The sequence below is a fragment of the Pyxicephalus adspersus genome, chromosome 8 (genome assembly GCF_032062135.1).
Source record: "Pyxicephalus adspersus chromosome 8, UCB_Pads_2.0, whole genome shotgun sequence".
NCBI lineage: Eukaryota > Metazoa > Chordata > Amphibia > Anura > Pyxicephalidae > Pyxicephalus > Pyxicephalus adspersus.
This window is the reverse complement of record NC_092865.1, coordinates 23,076,636-23,095,982: the sequence shown is the minus strand read 5'-3', so window position 1 is coordinate 23,095,982 and position 19,347 is coordinate 23,076,636. Positions and strand designations below refer to the sequence as shown.

At 38.9% G+C, this 19,347-nt stretch overlaps 1 protein-coding gene across 1 annotated transcript in view; it reads left to right on the top strand.

Moving 5' to 3' along the window:
• The window catches only part of LAMC1 (laminin subunit gamma 1), an 84,696-nt gene extending 66,175 nt beyond the window's left edge, over positions 1 to 18,521 (top strand). The window contains exons 11-28 of the mRNA XM_072419776.1: positions 1,399 to 1,511; positions 2,211 to 2,432; positions 3,121 to 3,309; positions 3,610 to 3,855; positions 4,448 to 4,601; positions 5,144 to 5,286; positions 5,411 to 5,589; positions 6,591 to 6,747; positions 6,834 to 7,039; positions 7,569 to 7,648; positions 7,900 to 8,037; positions 8,164 to 8,308; positions 9,671 to 9,820; positions 11,185 to 11,299; positions 11,383 to 11,582; positions 13,308 to 13,466; positions 13,552 to 13,651; positions 13,974 to 18,521. Coding sequence (XP_072275877.1) covers positions 1,399 to 1,511; positions 2,211 to 2,432; positions 3,121 to 3,309; positions 3,610 to 3,855; positions 4,448 to 4,601; positions 5,144 to 5,286; positions 5,411 to 5,589; positions 6,591 to 6,747; positions 6,834 to 7,039; positions 7,569 to 7,648; positions 7,900 to 8,037; positions 8,164 to 8,308; positions 9,671 to 9,820; positions 11,185 to 11,299; positions 11,383 to 11,582; positions 13,308 to 13,466; positions 13,552 to 13,651; positions 13,974 to 14,230 — 2,953 coding nt within the window. The 3' untranslated portion in view covers positions 14,231 to 18,521. The remainder of the gene's footprint in view (positions 1 to 1,398; positions 1,512 to 2,210; positions 2,433 to 3,120; positions 3,310 to 3,609; positions 3,856 to 4,447; positions 4,602 to 5,143; positions 5,287 to 5,410; positions 5,590 to 6,590; positions 6,748 to 6,833; positions 7,040 to 7,568; positions 7,649 to 7,899; positions 8,038 to 8,163; positions 8,309 to 9,670; positions 9,821 to 11,184; positions 11,300 to 11,382; positions 11,583 to 13,307; positions 13,467 to 13,551; positions 13,652 to 13,973) is intronic.
• Positions 18,522 to 19,347: the final 826 nt, after the last annotated feature.

The window sequence follows — 19,347 nt, the reverse complement described above, 5'->3', positions numbered from 1 at the left end:
TATGGGCATATCTCTGCAATCATCTATCTTTCAGCCAAACCCAGCTACATTTATCTAACAGAATGCCCTGTCACTGAAACATGTGCTTCTATAGTGCAAAGGATCAAATACATTTGATTTACAATGTCTGGAAATGTTTAACATATTACAACTCATCCCTGCATTTCTGCATCTCTCTGGCCAAGTAACGTGGTAAGAAATGGAACTTGTTAATAATTTACCTATTACTATGTGTTCCTGTTGGAAATGCTGTCAGGCTGGCTTTTTAGAGACCATTTGAAGCTTTCTCCATGATGCTGCACCACAGTGCAAGCTTGTCCACAATGACTTTTTTTTACAGAGTTTTTAAAAAGCTTTCTTTGTGGGAAGCTGAAAATCCACAGCAGGTGTTCACCCCCTTCCTATTGGGTTAAAGATAGAAGTTTTAGGTACTCAACATTCCTCACTCCTAAACAATAGATACCTGGCTGTCTCTGGCTTCATTGCTGTGTCTGACCTGGCACAAGTGGTGGGGCTATTGGAACAGAAGGCAGGCATGTTTCCTTTATGTAGACTAACTGCTGCTGCTTTTCAGGTGAAAAGGTTTCCTTTAAGATGACTCATAAAAGTTAGAAGAAAACAATCATACATTTTTTTAACTTTCATGTGAATATTAAAAACAGGCTCCAAAATACAGACATATTCACCATTGTGTGTTTCAGTGTGGTAATTTAGTAGGGATGGAGAACTATTGCACATCACAATGACTGTTCAAGTTATACTGTTGCATTTTACCAGTTCTTAGGTGTGGTGGCTGCATTAGTATTTCAATATTTTATTGAAGAAGGGATATATTAAAACAAGAAGTAAACATAATAGACAATAAACATAACTGATCGAAGTGAAACATATACATATATAGTAGAGACAACCTCTATCTGCTTTGATTTTTATATTAGTCTATAAAAAGGTAGATGAGATTATATATATATATATATATATATATATATATATAAACTTCCTTATATAAAAGTGTGAACATATATGTGATAAAAAATGCTTTTATAATGGTATATTTCAGAGACCAACAGGGACCAATTAAAAGACAAATATTGTTAGGATTTAATTATACTTTACCTTTTATGATCAGTTCTAGGACATTGTGAGCTGTTTTTTCTTGGAAGTCCTGCCATGGATATCTTTACAGTATTTCACATATTCAATATATCCGTTTTCATAGAGAGCAGTATGTCTCGTTGCAGTTGATTTCAGAGGTCTCTGCTCTTTGACAGTCCTTTGCACTCCCATAGAGGTTAATAAATTGAGAATGAATGCAACCAAAATCCCTCCTCCTGGGTTTATGCAAGATATTTTAGTTTTTGTAAACTCCTGTACTCAGTTGCCATATCTTTTTTTCAGGTTACATGAAGCTACAGACTATCCATGGAGACCATCTGTATCACCATTTGAATTCCAGAAAATGCTGCAAAATCTGACTGCCATCAAAATCCGAGGAACATACAGTGAAAGAAGTAATATAAAAAAATCTATTCTTACAGCTGTAATCTATTGTCTCAAACATAGCCAGTCTCCTAATGTTGGAGCAGATATTTGTTTTTAACTGTTAGATATTTTGTACAATTTTATAAAGGAAGGATTTGGAGAAATGTTTTTTTACTTTGCAAAGTGCAGCAAATGCTAAAAACTAGGGATCCTATTAGCCTACTTTATTGGCTTTGTAAAGGTCTTGAACAATGCTGTCCCTTAAAGTACCATGTCTTTATATGCCAGTGAAATGTAGATTATTCATAGCTACATGTCTAGCTCAATTTTTCACAATATTGAAATGGACTCCATTGCTGTGTGTTTGATAAGTGAGATCCTTGTGGTAAAAGCTGCCGGCTTTAAAGACCGGGCTTCAGTCCTCCTTTATGTAGTTATCATGTATTGTTCATCTGTGAAAGAATGGACAGCCGTGTAAAGTGGATTTTAAATGCACTACTTAAGGATCGGGCAACCTGCAGCTCTTGGCTATTGTTGATCTTATATTACTTGCCAAGCGTGCTGCAAGTTATTCAGTGACAGCAGCTGGACAGCGCTTGGTTGCTAAGCCCGCAGAAGTAACTCCACAACTTTATTTGGGAATTTCTACTGCTTGAACTTTTGATTATTATTCCATTTTGTCCTCAGCTACAAGGTTATTAACCTTTTTTATTTGTTCTTATGTGTAGGTGCTGGTTTTCTGGAGGAGGTGACCATGGTAACTGCACAACCCGGTTTTGGTGATTCGGCACCTTGGGTGGAGGTTTGCAGCTGTCCTGTTGGATATAACGGGCAATTCTGTGAAAGCTGTGCTCCTGGCTACCGACGAGAGAACCCCAACCTTGGTCCCTACAGTCCCTGTGTGCTTTGTACATGTAATAGCCACAGTGACAATTGTGATCCTGAGACAGGTAAGACAGACCAACAAATAATTTTAAAAGATGGTGTTGCTGTGGAGATGCAAAGATGGTGATGGTGTTTGTGAACAGATGCAATGTTTTATGGGATCACAGCTCCTTGAGCAAACATTTTGCAACAGGTTGTGGAATCTCTGGGTTTACTATAACAAGCTTATACTATGTCTATGTGCCAAGGGCAATATAAAAGTAAAGTCCCTCAATGCTTAAATGTTGCTAGAACATTGTTGTCTGTCCTTTCCTGTCCTGTCCTGTTCTTTAATATTTTCATTGTAAAGAAAAGTCTAAACATAAAATTTGAAGGGCCTTAAAAGCCTCCTTCGGTATAATTATTAACAACATAGCAACCTAGATTGGCTGGCTAAGTGATGTCCGCTGCCTGAAAAAAAAATGCCACGTTGTATGACCAGGGCAAAGTTGGCTATCATCAGGTCAAGAAACCGTCCATCGTCTGGTGTTTGCTAACATTTTAAGAAGTAAAACTTCTTTTCTTTAGACTTTGTTGGCCCACTACATTGGTGTACATTCTTTGTAATCTGTTTTTATTTGGTACAAACATGGATGTTAATCTCAACGAAGTTCTAGTTGCCACCACCAAAACTGAATAATTTTAAGACCGGTTGAGAACTCATTATCATATGGTAAGATTTAAATTTTGTATGTTCTTTTCATCTCACATCAGGTGTGTGTGACTGCCAGCATAACACAGCAGGTGGGCACTGTGAAAAGTGCAGTGAAGGGTTCTATGGAGACAGTACTGTTGGATCTAGCTCTGACTGCCAGCCATGTCCCTGCCCTGGAGGATCCAGCTGTGCAGTTGTACCCCGTACCAAGGAGGTAGTCTGTACCAACTGTCCATTGGGAACAACAGGTGGGTTGTATATAATATACACAATATATTTACAGGCCTTTCCTAGTGTATTTGTGCAACACCTAATATCCTCCACAAATTTATAATAGTCTTCTTTTATTGTATACCCATGGTGTTCTCTTAAGTTCTGAAATCTTGTTACATTACATGTGCTCATTAGCTGTGGTGCTCTGTATGCATCATTAATGCGGGACAGTTAATGCACTTTCATTTACAGGTGTTAAAGTTTTGGTGTATAAAGCAAGTTTTAGAAAAAGATCATCAATTTTTATTTTATTTTCACTTCTTCATTGTCCACAGGTAAAAGATGTGAGCTTTGTGACGATGGATATTTTGGTGACCCACTGGGTGAGAATGGAGCCCCCTGGCCCTGCCGTGCGTGTGAATGTAGCAATAATATTGATCCAAATGCCGTGGGGAAGTGTGATCGATTGACTGGAGAGTGTTTGAAATGTATTTACAACACAGCTGGATTCTACTGTGATCGCTGCAGAGATGGATTCTTTGGTAACCCATTGGGACCAACCCCAGACCAGAAATGCAAAGGTGAGACTTGTGCACTGTAGTATTTGTGGGATTGTTTAAAAACTCCATTTTATTTTTTTTAATTTTTGAATAGAGCAAGACCAGATTTTATCCTTCCATGTTGGGTTTCCCATGTCCACTTTCACAACCACCGCCTTGGTGTTGCAACACTGTATACACACACACACACACACACACACACTTCTCCAGTGGATTGGCTGGCTATCCTTGGCAACTTACTTGCAAAACTTATCCCTTACTGCTTTACAGAAGCAACAGGGGTGTTGGCACAACATTTACAATACTGTAAGGCTAGGTTCTTTTGCATTTTTTGACCTTCTTCTTTGCAGCCTTGAACACATGTGATAGCTTGGTGGGCCATCCCATTGGGGTTGTAAATGTGGATGTATAAGTGATAAAATTATCAGCGTATAAAGAGCATGTGGCCCTGGTACTGGTAACCAGTTGAATGGAAAGGCAGCACACTAGTTAGAATTTTTCTTTTTTTTTTAGTATTCAAGTATTTTATTTTTTTTTTTTCAAGTATTCTATTTGAAAAGTTGCAATATAATTTTTTTGTACATATAATGGATCTCTTACCCTTACTTTGCAGCCTGCAGTTGTAATTCCTATGGCACAGTAAAGAGCCAGAATACATGTAACCAGGTGACCGGCCAGTGTGAGTGCCTCCCATATGTAACGGAGAGAGACTGTTCAGCTTGTGAGCCCGGATACTACAACCTCCAGAGTGGTCAAGGCTGTGAGAAGTGAGCGCTCTGCAATGCTTTTTTTTACTTTTATTTTTATTGTCTTGTCTATAATCTATCATTCTCTGTATGCACTTAAAATCCTTACCCAACAATTTTTAATACATTGTCACCCAAGCCACAGAGTTTTCATGTTGTTTAGAGTGGTACTGGTAAATGAATGAAAACTGTGCATGCAGTGGACTTCATGTGGTTAGTCTTGACATAATACCATAGTATCTAAAACAGGTTTGCTGTGGGTAGTAAGGAGAGCCCAATAAGGTTGGCACATACTGGATTTTTTTATAATAAGTGAACACTTACTGTATTTAAACAGTCATACTCACGTTAAATATTTTTCAGAATACATTTAACTTTCAGGATCTATTTATATACTGTATTCCTTTGCTCGTTCTGCTATATTTGAGAGCAGTCAGTTACGATTGCAACACAGGTGTGCTTGATATGTTTGAAACCTTTTTGCCTAGATCACACTGTCTGCTACTACTGATTATTACTGCAGAGAGGCTTTTGAATTCAGTCAATTATGTTTTTGTTTTTAGATGCGAGTGCCATGCCCTGGGGTCTACAAATGGCCAGTGTGACATTCGTACCGGGCAGTGTGAGTGCCAGCCTGGCATCAGTGGACAACGCTGCCAGCAATGCGAACCAAACCACTTTGGCTTTGGGCCAGAAGGATGCAAACGTGAGTGTGTTTGATCCAAACGCAAAAAGTTGTTATCCTTGGTATATGTGTAGCCAGTCTATCACATACAATTCTCACATTTTGTAATTTAGTAAAGGATCTTTTGTTTAATTTTCTTGCACAGCGTGTGACTGTGATCCAGAGGGCTCCCTTACACTGCAGTGTAAAGAGGATGGGCGCTGCCAGTGCAAAGATGGTTTTGTAGGACTGCGCTGTGACCAATGTGAGGAGAATTACTTCTACAATCGCTCAGGTCCTGGCTGTCAAGAGTGTCCCGCCTGCTACCGCTTGGTTAAAGACAAGGTAATTCACCTATCTGTAGCATATTGATTTGTCATTCTCTATTGCAGTGCCATGATTCCAGCATGATGATTAGTATTGAGTACTATTGAGTAATTTTAGGTGACCTGCTTGATTTGTGTATTACTTCCTTAATGATGTATAGATTACATTGTCACCAGTGGTTCAGCACAACAACTACTGCTTTAGGAAGCAGCTTAGCATTGATGGCGTTGGTAGGTTCTCTTATAACATTTGTATTTAATAAGGTTATTGTCCTAATGCATTCTGGAATATAAAAAGTTTGGTGACTGCTCACTAATGTGTAAGTTGAAATGTACCGTATTTTTCGGCGTATAAGACAATTTTAAAGGAGGAAAATCTAGAAAAAAAAGATTCTGAAAGATTATTCCCCTTCTGATTACTCATGTGCCAATTTATCCCCTTCTGATCACTCTGTGCCAATTTATCCTCTTCTGATCACTCTGTGCCAATTTATCCCCTTCTGATCACCCTGTGCCAATTTATCCTCTTCTGATCACTCTGTGCCAATTTATCCCCTTCTGATCACATCACTCTGTGCCAATGTATCCCCTTCTGATCACTGATCGCGGGGGCACGTGTGCCGGCTTCTCCTCGCTCGGAGGAGGAGGATGGTGGGGGCACGTGTGCCGGCTTCTCCTCGCTCGGAGGAGGAGGAGACACGCGCTGCAGCCAGGAGGAGAGGAGAGAAGAAGCACGCGGGATCGCGGTATCTGGTGAGTATGATATTTTAATTATTTTTAAAAACTGTGTTCGCTGTATAAGACGCACCCACTTTTCCCCCCCAGTTTTGGGGGAGAAAAAGTGCGTCTTATACGCCGAAAAATACGGTACCTAATACCTGGAGGTCATGAAACTTTCTCATTATATTTATCTGTTTGTCCAGAGTTTATTTTTTGAAATCGATTAGTGGACTGGGATCACGAGTTAGTAATTTTTGTAAAGCCAATCAGATTTTTTTCTCCTTTTTTGTGGCTCATTAGGTGATGGAACAGCGGGAAAAACTGCAGAAATTGGAGGAGCTCCTGAAGAACCTGGGGACAGGAGATGAAACCGTCACTGATCAGGGCTTTGAAGAGCGACTTAGAGAGGCTGAAAAGGCAGTCAATGACCTCCTTATTGATGCCCAAGGCAGTAAAAGTACAGTAGCATTTATCATGTAGTTTTCTAAGGAAACTTCTGCCTTTTTTTAAAACTCCCAATAATATGAGGATGTTTCTTTTTAGATGTAGATCATGGAATGCTGGACCGTCTGGCAGAGATAAATGCTACACTAAGTTCTCAGCTGGGACGTCTGCAAAACATCAGAGATATGATTCGGGACACTGACAAACAGGCACAGGAAGCCCGAGATCGTGTGGAAAGCACAGAGCTCATCATTGACTCTGCAAGAGATCAGCTAGAGAAAGCCAAGTTGGCCATTGCTAATGTGGTAAGAACCAGAGGAGATCTATGTGAAGATAGGAATCCTTAGCCTGGCTGTAAATGATCTCAGGAGTATTATTCCTACTACGGTTCTATTCTTTTGCTGAGGGTAGTCTAGCTATATATATATAATATATAAAGCTATATTAAGGAATGCTCTTTCCATTATTTATTTTTATTTCATTACCATGTTTTATGTTGCATTAAAAAATTTGGGGAGATAATAATTGTAATCTAGTCATAAATTGTTGAGTAGTTTGCAAAAAAAACTTCTGCATGCACCATTAATAAATCGGTAACTTTATTAAGACTGGATAATGTAAAAGCCTCTCTCCAACCAAGTTTTTTGTTGTGGATACAGAGAGGTTCATTTAACTTTTTGTATCTCCCAATGGGAATATGTACCCTCACTCCCTGTCCCTGCAATCCCATAGAAAAATAGGGGGGGGGATTAGGTTGTTACTAGGACAGGAAGGGAAGGCACAAGGGATAGTAAAAAACAGAAATTCTAAACCCTATACATTTCTTTTTTTTAGTCCATCACTCCACCGGAGTCAACTGGTGATTCTAATAATATGACACTGCTGGCGGAGGAAGCAAGGAAACTGGCTGAAAGGTAAAAGAGGCATATCAAGCGTGAAACTAAAGCAGGAAAAATTATGCTGTTAATTTGTTCAGTGATTTATTCCCTAACCTCGGACGAGTGCTAAGGCTTATATGCATAAACAGGCCCGCATAGCTGTATCTACAGAACATCCATGAGTAGCTTTAAGGTCAAGCTGAAGGACATTTTGCCCATTACTTTTTTAATATACATACCATTCAAAAGTTTTTTCCCCTATTAACCCTTTGGTTTGATCTTACCAGGCACACACAGGAAGCACGGGAGATTGAGAAGGCTGCTAAGGAAGCCAATGAAACAGCAAATGAAGCCTACCGCCTGTTACTAAAGATTTTGGCTGCAGAGAACCAGACTACAGCTGATATTGAAGAACTGAATAAGAAGTGAGTTCTACCATCTATAAAATGTTACATACAATAAGAGTGCTGTATTGCCTCTGCCAAGTGTTTAGGACTGTTCTTTTGTACTAAAGGAACCTCTTATGTAAAACTTTTTCCTGTTCTCCCCAGGTACAATCAGGCCAAGGATCTGGCTCGGGAGTTGGAGAAACAGGCCACCAAAGTACATGCAGAGGCTGAAGAAGCAGGGAATCGGGCACTGCAGATCTATGCCAACCTCACCAGCATTCCTCCAATCGATACCACAGCATTACAGGTAAATGCCATTCTGAGGAAATGGCCAGTCTGTGTACTGTCAATATGTGTGTTAAATTCTAATAATAAACAAGATACCATGAAGCAACACATTGTGCAGCATATCGTGCCCACACCATATAGTGCATGAAACACAAATTGTACTTAGGTCTGCATTAATAATATAGAAAAAAATGGTAAATTTCCACAATGTTCAATTTTAAGTAGACACTCTTTCATGTGGGCTTGTCCTAAGAGAAATACAGACAACTGTCATTGCTATTTTACTAGGTTATACTTTACAGGGTTGTTGTTAGGTCTTGGCATTCTTAAACCTTTGCTTGTAAAAATAATGTAGCACTGTACTATATGCAATAATATATTGTGTGGCATTGCTTTTTTGTGCCACTTTCTGTATATGAACATTGTGCAGTTTTTATTCATTTTTTTTTTTGCTTATAATGTCTGTGTTTGCCAGCATTATAATAAATTGGGGTTAATATTGGACGTTGTATAGCAGTGTACAGTAGGTTAATGATTATGAAGTCTTGGGCAGGTGCTGTGGGAATGCACACAAATAGGTTTTGTAATGTTGCTTTTTTCAAAGATGAATGAATACGGGTTACTTAGAGGTAAGTTAATGAATTAATGATTAGTCTCTGAATTGTAGTCTGGAAAATTGCAGCCACCGAGTATGCTACAGGGGGTCATGTGATACTCCTCCCAATACCCAGATGTTATCCAGATCCAGCAAAGGTTTAGTTCATAATTTACTCCACTGTCCTTTGATCTGTAGAGAATAGATAGAAGGAAGTGAATGTAGTCATTATGTCTGTTTTCTCAGGAATTTGTACTGACAAAATAAAATCAGATGTGCAGGTTTCACAGCCCATATATATTGCAATAATAGCTTACAAATCATAACATTTCTTTGTGAAGTAATGTATTTTTATGGGGGCACTACACACACTGTGATCTGCAGGCAAGTGTGCAGTGTTATTATACATTCCCCATAAGTCTTCGTCATTAGACTGCAGTTTCCATACAGCACGCAGCACAGGATATACATGGAGAAACTGCTCATAGAGGGGATCAAGATCAGTAACACACTGGTGAATCAACTTTAGTACTTCTTGAATTATGTTATTAGTGGTAGGAACATGTGCCAGGTCATTTGAGATGTACTACTTAGGGTTTTTTTTCAACTATGTTGGTTAGCACAGTGATTGGTAGGATGTGTTTTCTACAGTAATCTACTATCTACTGAAATAATGAAAGCCCTACAAGGTCAGGCTGTTTTAGTCTAGTCCTGGAAAGCAACAAGATTCCTCTTTTTACGTGAAAAAAACTACATATGGTAATTTTTTTATTTTCCACTTTGCAGAATGAAGCTGGAAAAATTCAGAAAGAGGCCGAAGAACTGGATGCACTGATTGATAGGAAAATGAGAGATTACGAGGATTTACGTGATGACATGAGGGGTCGGGAGGCCGAAGTTAAACGTTTGCTTGATAAAGGCAAAAGTGAACAACAGGTAAGTCCATTTCCTATTTTTTTTTCCTTCTTTTCTGGGTTACATGTTGTTACATGTCCTACACACGCTTATTTTTAACTGGCCACCAAAAAGGGTTTTTACTTTGGCAGGGGTATTAAAGAGAAAAAGGCAGCATATTTTCTTTTTACACCAGAAATATTTCATACAGTGGGATGTACAAAGTCAATTTCCTAGAAAGCAGACAAACATTCCCTCTGTAATATCTCCACCTGCTTTAAGTCTTGACACACGAATTGTCCTGAAGCTTTTCTATTTATACAGCATTGCATGTTATGGTATGTGGGAATGTTAGTCAGGAATGTTGTTCTATTTTCACATATAAATGCAAGTATATTTTTTTCTAAAGAGTGATTTAAGAAGTGATCCCTAATTTTAGAATATTTCTTTCTTTTCTCAGAAAACAATAAATGCCCCCACATGTTTTGCTAATTATCGAGAGCTGGCATAGTCACAAGTTTGTTTATACTGAGTAGGGCAACTGTGACTTTTTTTTTATGCCCTTGAGCCCAGCAGGCATAAAGTAGACTGAAACATTAACATAGGCCTATGGTAATCGTCTTCATAGAATGTAGAAAAAGTTATAGTAGGGCTTAAATATTTACAGAAAATACTGTTCCCATGTCCTTTTATTGCTGGTTACATACCTTATTGCCTAGGCATTTGGTCGTGTAGCATTTACTGAAGGAAAGTATCTTCAGAGTTAAACCCAGAATTTTGTTAACCTCCCTAGCGCTAATGCCGAATGTGGCTCGGGGTGAAATATCCATACCAAAAGCGGTAACCCCGAACCACACTCGGGATTACCACCAGGGAGTTTAAACAGCTTACCTGGTAACCGGTGCCAGCGGCGTCCTTCAACGATGCCACTTTTACATTTAAAAATACTTAATATGCATACCACTAGGGAGGTTAATCTGGGCAGGATGAAATTGTAGGCGGGTGGCAGCCCCTGTATTGTGACGCAACTCTTCAGCAACCATCCTAAAACAGCCGGGTGGTGAGCCCGGCTTTAAGAGGCTGGGGAGAACACTGACGTTCAGAAGAGTAACTTGCATGCACAAGTGGAGCGTTTATTGCAAAAATGAGAGATTCCCATCTGTGAAGAGCCTGCCTGCCTGCCAGCATTTTTCCCATTATAGATATAGATAGATTATAGATATAGCTCCACTTTTGAGATTTATGGGTTTTGGTTGAATACATTATTTTCTACCTGCTTTATTATGCTATTTCTTTAACCTTCTTTAAACCATGTGAAGGAGATGTTAATTTATCTGTTCAGCTTTCCATTTGTTTGTACATGTTCCCAGGATGTTTTGTAACATGTTTGTCCCTTGTCTCTTTAGACTGCTGATCAGTTACTTGCTCGAGCAGATGCTGCAAAATCCCAAGCTGAGGAGGCAGCTAAGAAGGGTCGTACCACACTGCAGGAAGCCAACGACATACTAAACAACTTGAGAGGTTAGGAAGTATTTTTCTCTAGCTTATGATGTTCCTGTTCTCTATTTGGTGCCATTTGATATAACCTTGCTTCTCCAACTCAGACTTTGACAAGCGAGTAAATGACAACAAGACAGCAGCCGAAGCAGCTCTGCGGAGGATCCCTGCCATTAACCAGATCATTGCTGAAGCCAACAATAAGACTCGCCAAGCTGAAAGCGCACTGGGCAATGCCAATGCTGATGCCAGAGGAGCCAAGAGTAAAGCAGAGGAGGCAGAGAAGATTGCAAATGCTGTCCAGAAGGTATGAGCCAGGTCTCTTACATTTCACTATAATCAAGAGATCTTTCCAAAAGCAAAACAGAGTGAGCAACAGCTTTGCCTTTCAGTATCTAGAAATAAAGATGCAGCGAAAGCCCCACCAAGTGGCTGACAGGGCTTGCTGTTCCACTGGAGCTGGATTGCTGGAAACTAACCAAAACTAATATGATGTTTAGTGTAGTGTAAGTGCATGAAACAGACTGCACTATATTCTAATAGTAGTCTACATTACCCATTTTGATTTGTTATGTCAGTTTTATGTGCTGGACCATTTACCTGCTGTATAAATATCATAGCCCCGTTTATTCCCTGTTGCCTTTCCAGCAGAGATTTTTTTTATACTTGAAAGTGTCCAGATTACTGGACAGTCAAAGAATATAAATATGAAATGAGTTGTTTCTGCTGTAATGTACTGTATATACTCCATTATAAGTAGAAATGATCTCGGTTTATTCTCAGGTCATACCACTAGATGATGCTTTATCCTCATGTAAAGTGTATAACATACTTTTGCCATCTGCAACATTTTTAGTTTGCTACGCACTTTACATGAAGACACATCAGCATCTATCGGTGACTAACAATATTAATAAAATTCTGAAATGCTGTCTCCTGCTACCTAAAGACATTGGCTCATGATTATCTAATCTTTAGCTTCTCTTTTATGTGCAAAATGTCCTTTTATTACATTTAGGACAAGTTGCATCTTACCCATTTACAGGCAATTATATAATATCACATAGTGAAGCACCTAATAAATAGAAGGTAGCTTTATCGGTGTATCTGCGTCCCATGTTTCTTCCACCTGTGTTTTCTGTTTTGTGAGATAAAAGCGACTCATTATCCTGACATTGCACAAATCTGTTCCGCTGAGTATTTCTAAGAAATTTCAAGCTCTCCTATCTAGTTATTATCAGCTTAGGATCTGTTTTCTGTTCCTTCCAGTCAAAGCAGAAAAACAGCACATCTAATTGTAAGCTGGCAGGGAAAGCCTTAGGATAATAAGCCTAGCAGGCTATCTGCAGAATAAATACACAATAATAAGAGCGTTCAGCCTGGGTGAGGTAGCCCTGCACTTAACCATAAACATGAGCTCATCAAGGAGACAGTCTGCAAGCTGAGTGGCTGAATTTTTTGCGATTAGTTGGCAATTTTATTCCTCTGAATTGCTTTATATATTTCATAAATGCGTGTACTAGCAAATATGCATCTAGTCATTGAAGACTATGACATTTGTAAAACCAAATAGTTCAAATAATATGGTGATCATACAAATAATATCATATAGATCCCCCTGGCAGGGACAGAGACAGGTTACTCAGCCTTTTTCTACAAAATTAAAGATACATATACACTTTGTAAATACATCATAGGCAGTTTGCTTAAAGGGAACCTTTCCTGAAGAAACATGGTGGCTGCCATTTCAATTGAAATCTGCAAATGCCAATTTAATGGCTGTAATGCTGATTCTCTTACCTCAGTGCTTTGAGTCATTCACCCAGGACAAGTATGCACATATGGAGTTGTGACTTTCCTAAATTGCATACTTCCAGGTAATTGACTTTTTAAGTTCTGAAGAACAAGAATAATATGCAACTGGCCTTTTAAAGGTCAACAATGGCAGCTCCTAATTGTGATTTATATACATCATTGATTGTATTTTTGTTGCAATTTCTTTGTTTTTCTTTAACCTTTCTTTTTTTTTTAGAATGCTGCTGCAGCCAAAGCAGATGCGGACAAGACTTACAAGGATGTGACGGATTTGGACGGAGAGCTGCAAGACATGTTGCGTCAGCTGGAAGATGCTGAGACCCAGCTAAAGAAAAAGCAATCTGAAGCAGACAATGACATGATGATGGCTAATATGGTGAGCTTTAGAAGATAAACAATGAATGGGAAGCTTTGCATTGCTTATAGCCTATTAGTTTATATTGACTTTTGTTTTTCCCTAGGCCACTGATGCAGCAGAAGAAGCTGAGCAAAATGCCAGGAAAGCAAAACAGTCAGTGAACAGTGTTCTCACAACAATTAATGATCTGCTCAACCAGCTTGGTAACTAATTGTTTAATTGTAACTGAGAGTTTTATGTGTGTACTTTGGCATGTAATGAATATAGAGAACAACACTTTTATAAATTCAACCTGCTTTGCTTTGTTTGTGCTTCACTGTAATCTATGCTATAGCTGAGGGACTTCTAGAGAACCAGCTGAGTGAACCTAGAGGTGCAGATAATGGCAAACTCTGTTAGGTCTTAGATGGGGGATGCAAGCTTTCTGCCATCATAGCAGCCACCTCCTATTAACCATTGGAAAGTGGGAAGCATAGTGTTTTTTAGTGATTTTAAAATTCTTCATTTTGTTTCTTTGAATAATAGGTAAGCTGGATTCCGTGGATGTATCAAAGCTCAATGAGCTGGAAAGGACATTGGAGGAAGCCAAGTCCCAGCTCCGCAACAGCGATCTAGACCGCAAGGTGGCACAGCTAGAGGAGTCTGCGCGAGTGCAAGATGCAGCAATACTCTCCTACCAGCAAGATATCGAACAGATCCTCAAAGACATCGATAACCTTGAGGACATTAAAAACACATTGCCTCCTGGCTGCTACAACACTCCCATCATCGAGAAGCCTTAAAGCCTCTGGGAAGAAAGGAAGGAGCTTAGCCACACTTCCTTCCTTACCAACCTTCATGTTTTTGGCTGTGAAGTGCCTTATTACTCACCAACCCCAGACTTTCTGCCCTACACACCATTCACTCTGCGCCCTCCAAAATATTGAACTGTATGGGGGCCATAATTGGAAATATATTACTTCACCTGAACTGTATACCGTACCACAGCTGTTAGTAAAGATCCAGCACCACTTACATAAGATCCATTGAATCTAACAGTTTTTTGCCCTGGACAGCAAAACTTAAAAAAACTGGGACCCCTGATGGGTTTCATTCAAAGGTTTAGTTGTAAAAGTTTGGATTGAAGCATTTATGCATCAGTCTCACTTTTTATGCAACATATTTCCTAAAGAGAGGGTTTCAAATTGTAAATGTTTTTTTCTTTTAATACCCTTAATGGAAACAAAAGGAAAGCTTTTCCATAGAGGGTAGACAAACAAAACTATAAATAGATAAAATTACATTATAACATCATGTACAACAATATGTCATGATACTGGATAAGAAAGGGGATAAAGATGACAAATGTTCATTTGTATACCACTATCCTATTGGAAAGTTACTATGATAAAAATAAATGTGTGTATAGGCATATTTGGGGTACACACTGAGCACATATACATATTATTCCCTTTTATTTTCCATACTAAAATGGAAACAGACTTCCCTAAAACAGTTTAACCATTGCAGGTATGATGGGTTCACAATTAATATACAGATACGATATACGTGCCAATGTTTACATCCAATGTTTCATGTCACAGTATGTACATATGGCAGCCTATAAACATAAATAAATGTATGTTGTACAGACCTAAAATAGAGGTCCTGCCATATAATGGGTTTATTGCTATGGATTCTATTCCTTGACAGCCTAAAGGAAAGAAAAGAATCCTCTCTTACGCTTGCCCACCATTGTAATGATGTCATCAGCAGGTCCGTTCTGGTTGTAGGGGTTTAGCTGGGCACACACCCCAACCTCCCCGCATTCTTTACTCACTGAACTCTTACGTATGGGATGGGGCTGAGCCATGAGCTAACTGCTGACTGTATCCTGGCTAATTAGATTATTGGTTAAAACTCAAAATAATATCAAAACAAATACTGTGCAACTATACTTTTGCGTCCGAGGAGGATGCAAGCGGAGACTCACTTTACTTTATGCAACATTAAAGCTTTTACATTCAGTGGATACCATGTAAGTGCTGCTGGATCTTTAATATTAGACTGTGTATTTGCCTGGGGTGGAAGAACCTTTTTCCAGCTTGTGCACCTGGCTCAGCCTTAAGAGAGTGGCCCAGCTTTGGCAGCGGCGGACAGATTTTTTCTGCAGTTTACCATACCGCATCTACCAGAGGCATCTGTTTGAACTTGCTGCCCTTTTTCTCTAAAAAGAGATGAATAAGTATGAAAAAACAAGCAGATTCAATGCCAATACACAACATAATACTATCACTGGGCCACTTCTCAAGGTGGCTTTGCAGTGTTAGCCAAGAGACACATTCTAGGAAGGGTTAACCGCTTCAGCTGTTTCTTCAATGCAATACATTTAAGTGCTCTGCGGCACAGAAGTGGTTAAAAAAGCTATACTTTTCTCCATCTGGAAAAAGTGGGCCCATTGCCCCAGAATTCAGTGGGATGTAACATGTTCCTTGTAATACACTCCTCTTAACTTCCATTCCCTTCAACTAACCCACTGCCTGGCCTCCTGCCTTATAGCTTAGCCACACAGTCAGTATTATCTCTGACAATGATAAGAGTACAGGCTTCTGTTCATTGCTGTATAGAAGGGCCCCAAACTTTGAGACTAGAAGAAAACACCTGTCTGCAGTAAAGCTGGTTTAATGCATTGTGAATTGAAAGCACTGCTACAAATCTAGCTGCATGGAAGCCATTAAGACAGGTCATGTAAATGTCGTTGCAACTCAGAACTGTAGCCTAAAGGGCGTCCTAGCTGCAAAGAGTTATTACCAGCCTGGTAGCATCATGGCACAGTAGCAAGAGGGCACCAGACATAATCATAACAAGATTTAAAACGGAGTTACCCATTACAAAGCCAAATGAAGTCCATAGGCAACCAGCCAAAGGTAATTCTTGTCCCCAACTATTTGAGACGATCCACTGGAATATTTTTATTTAGATGCCATAATGTATATATTCCTATACCATAGTTTATATGTCAGCAGTTTCAGAGGAGATGTTTATATCCAGTCCATAGCTATATATTTGAGATTTGTGCACTCTGTAGTATAGTAGATTCTTATTTTATTATAATTATTATTATGGCCACTGTTCACAACGAAGGAAGAAATGAATGTTTCATGCAATAATGTAATATAACATTTCAGGTCCAATGCCCTCCCTCTGCAGATTTTGCCCATGTTATTCAGTATAGATTCAGTGAGTTCTTTCTATAGTCAGCTTGCACAGAAACGTTAAGATCAAGACAAATATGGTGCATTTAGACTGTTTTTTGAGGCCTAGAATAGCAGCAAATAAAATTCTAAATGTCTATTTTTCCACTTGTAAATTTACAAAAAAAAATGTGCAAAATATTCTTCCAAGGTCACAAAAATATTACAATATGTTCCAGAATAAATTACAGTGGGACCTATTAATCGGCATACATATGGCAGAGACCAGTGTGGCTTGGATGTATCCTAAGGGTGCCAGTCAAGCTCAGGTCTTCCTTTAAAATCTCTGCAGTCTTGCTTTACACACTGTTGTCTCTTTAAACAGGTGACCGTTCCTTCACCGTCTCTTAAATGTTATTGGAACTCTCCCCCTTTTTATGCCTAAATCATTGGCAGGTATACTTCCGATATTTACTGTGCCAAAATGTTAAGAAAGACTTCTGATAACTGGACAATCATAAGAGACGCTTTAATGTTTTTAAGAGACAGCAGGCCTAAAGTCAACAAAATACAGAAAGTTTTATTTTAAATCTTCAAATATGCTTTTTTTATTGTTTTAAGGAAATGTATGCCAATAGGAGTTTTAGTATGATAATGAAAATAGTTGTAGAAATTATTCAAAATGGCGGAGTGAGCAATGTAAGGTGCAATGCAGTAGCCAGTCATAGATCGTTTTTAGGCTGCCAGATTTTAGAAGACCTACGTCAATGTTTAGGCAAAAGGATTATTGCCTGTTTGGCTCCTTACTTGTCCTGCTCTGCCGAAAAAGACTCCTTCGCTAAAGCAACACATCATCGTAGTTCGGCCATGTCCTTCCAACATTAGTATCCAATTGATTTTTAAGGGTTTTTTTTTTTTGTTGTTTTTTTACAAACACTGCTGACAAACTTCTTTTTAAGTAATTTCCTTTTCAGCCTCAATTCACACAAGCATTTTATATTTCCTTGTAGTCTAGCAATAGGTGAAACACCTGCCACTTATTCCCTCTATATGTCCGTAGCTCAAGTCCGGTGTGATAATACCATACAGCTCTGGGAAAGCATATCTCTGTTACACCCAGTCTTTCTATACAGCAATCTCTCTTCTGAAGGATGCCCTACATATCAACTCCCATTTGGGGAGAATATGGAGAGTAAACCCCCTTATTTTTTTGAATGACACTGGTGCTATAAATAATTTTTGAATTTGCTTGATTCCTCTGAGTGTTTTATTTTTTGTATCCAGATTATAACACTAAGTTGAATGTCTATTTTGTTTCTTATCTCTGTAAATATAATTCTGGCCTGGACGGGGAGGTGAGGTCAGAGGGAGGAAAGGGGTAGTTCATTTATAGCTAACATTTGTCTTTATAAGCTGCCACAAGCCCTCCAGTTCTTTATTTCCTCTCCCTGACTTTCTCCCCAGAAACACAATGTAACATACCCATTAGGAGCAAAGACACTTGTGTGGGTTTACAAAAGCTAAAATCGTCACCCTATCACTGAGAAGCCTCATTGTCCCCTAACTTGTGTCCGTGTTTCTTCTCGGCCTTATGACACCTTTTAAACCTCTGCTCATATGATCCACAGCTGATAGTCCTTCCCCACCAGAGAAACATCCAGGAAAATGCTATAGAAGCTCCTATGACTTTGAAGAGTGTGGCCCCTCTGCACTCTGGTAAAATGTGTCTAACAATGGACTTTTATGGACAGCTTATTCAGGCGAGGGAAGGAAAGGGGGGTCATCTGTGGTCATTTTTATTTTGTCCAGGGAAGAAAGGGGTTCAACAAAACACTACACATTTTTTATGTATAAATCAGTATTTCTTATTTATAATAAAGTGAATATTTGTAACCCCTTAGACTAATGCCCTTGTATTTCTTCTTTGAAAGTGTTGTTTTATTTGATATTTAAACTGGATTTTGTTGTAAATTGGCATTTCCTCCTCTGAAAAATCTTGGGGCTTGTTTGGATCTGGGGTACAAAACCGTGGCCATTACTTCTCCTGAATGCCTACCATGCAATAGTATTTCCAGACAAAAATGCCTGGTTTTTGCATGCATTTCCAAACGCTAATACAGGTATCTGCAACTGTTTTTAAAGCCTAGTCCAAAATAAAAAAACAGGTACTTTAAAAAAAAAAGTCTAAAACACCTGTACAGGGATTTGCAAATGCCGGTGTTTTTAAACACATCCCATTCATTTCTATGGAGATGGAGTGGTAAACGGCCCCAGACGCTGCATTGAGTGTCCAGAAAACACCATGGAAATGCTGCTGCCACGTGTCAAATGAACTATAATAAATTTAACGGTAAACGTTTTTTTGCAAGCATTTTTGAGTGGAAAAAACGCTCAAAAACCCCAAATCTGAATAAGCCCTTAGTCATTTAAAGCCAACTTTGCACAAACATTGCACAGTCTGCCTATTGTTATAAGAACAACGTAAATTGGGGGAAAAAAAATTCCTGTGGGTGGGAAAAAAGTTAAAATATTTATCTTGTCCCCGTTTTCAACTTTGGCACCTGGGTGAGGATGACACAAGTATTCTTTGAGCAATATCTCGGGAAACACCAACTTCTGTGTTGTGTAGCTGATGCCACATAGAGGAGGCTTTTATTATTAAATTATTAAACAGGATTTATATAGCGCCAACATATTACGCAGCGCTGTACATTAAATAGGGATTG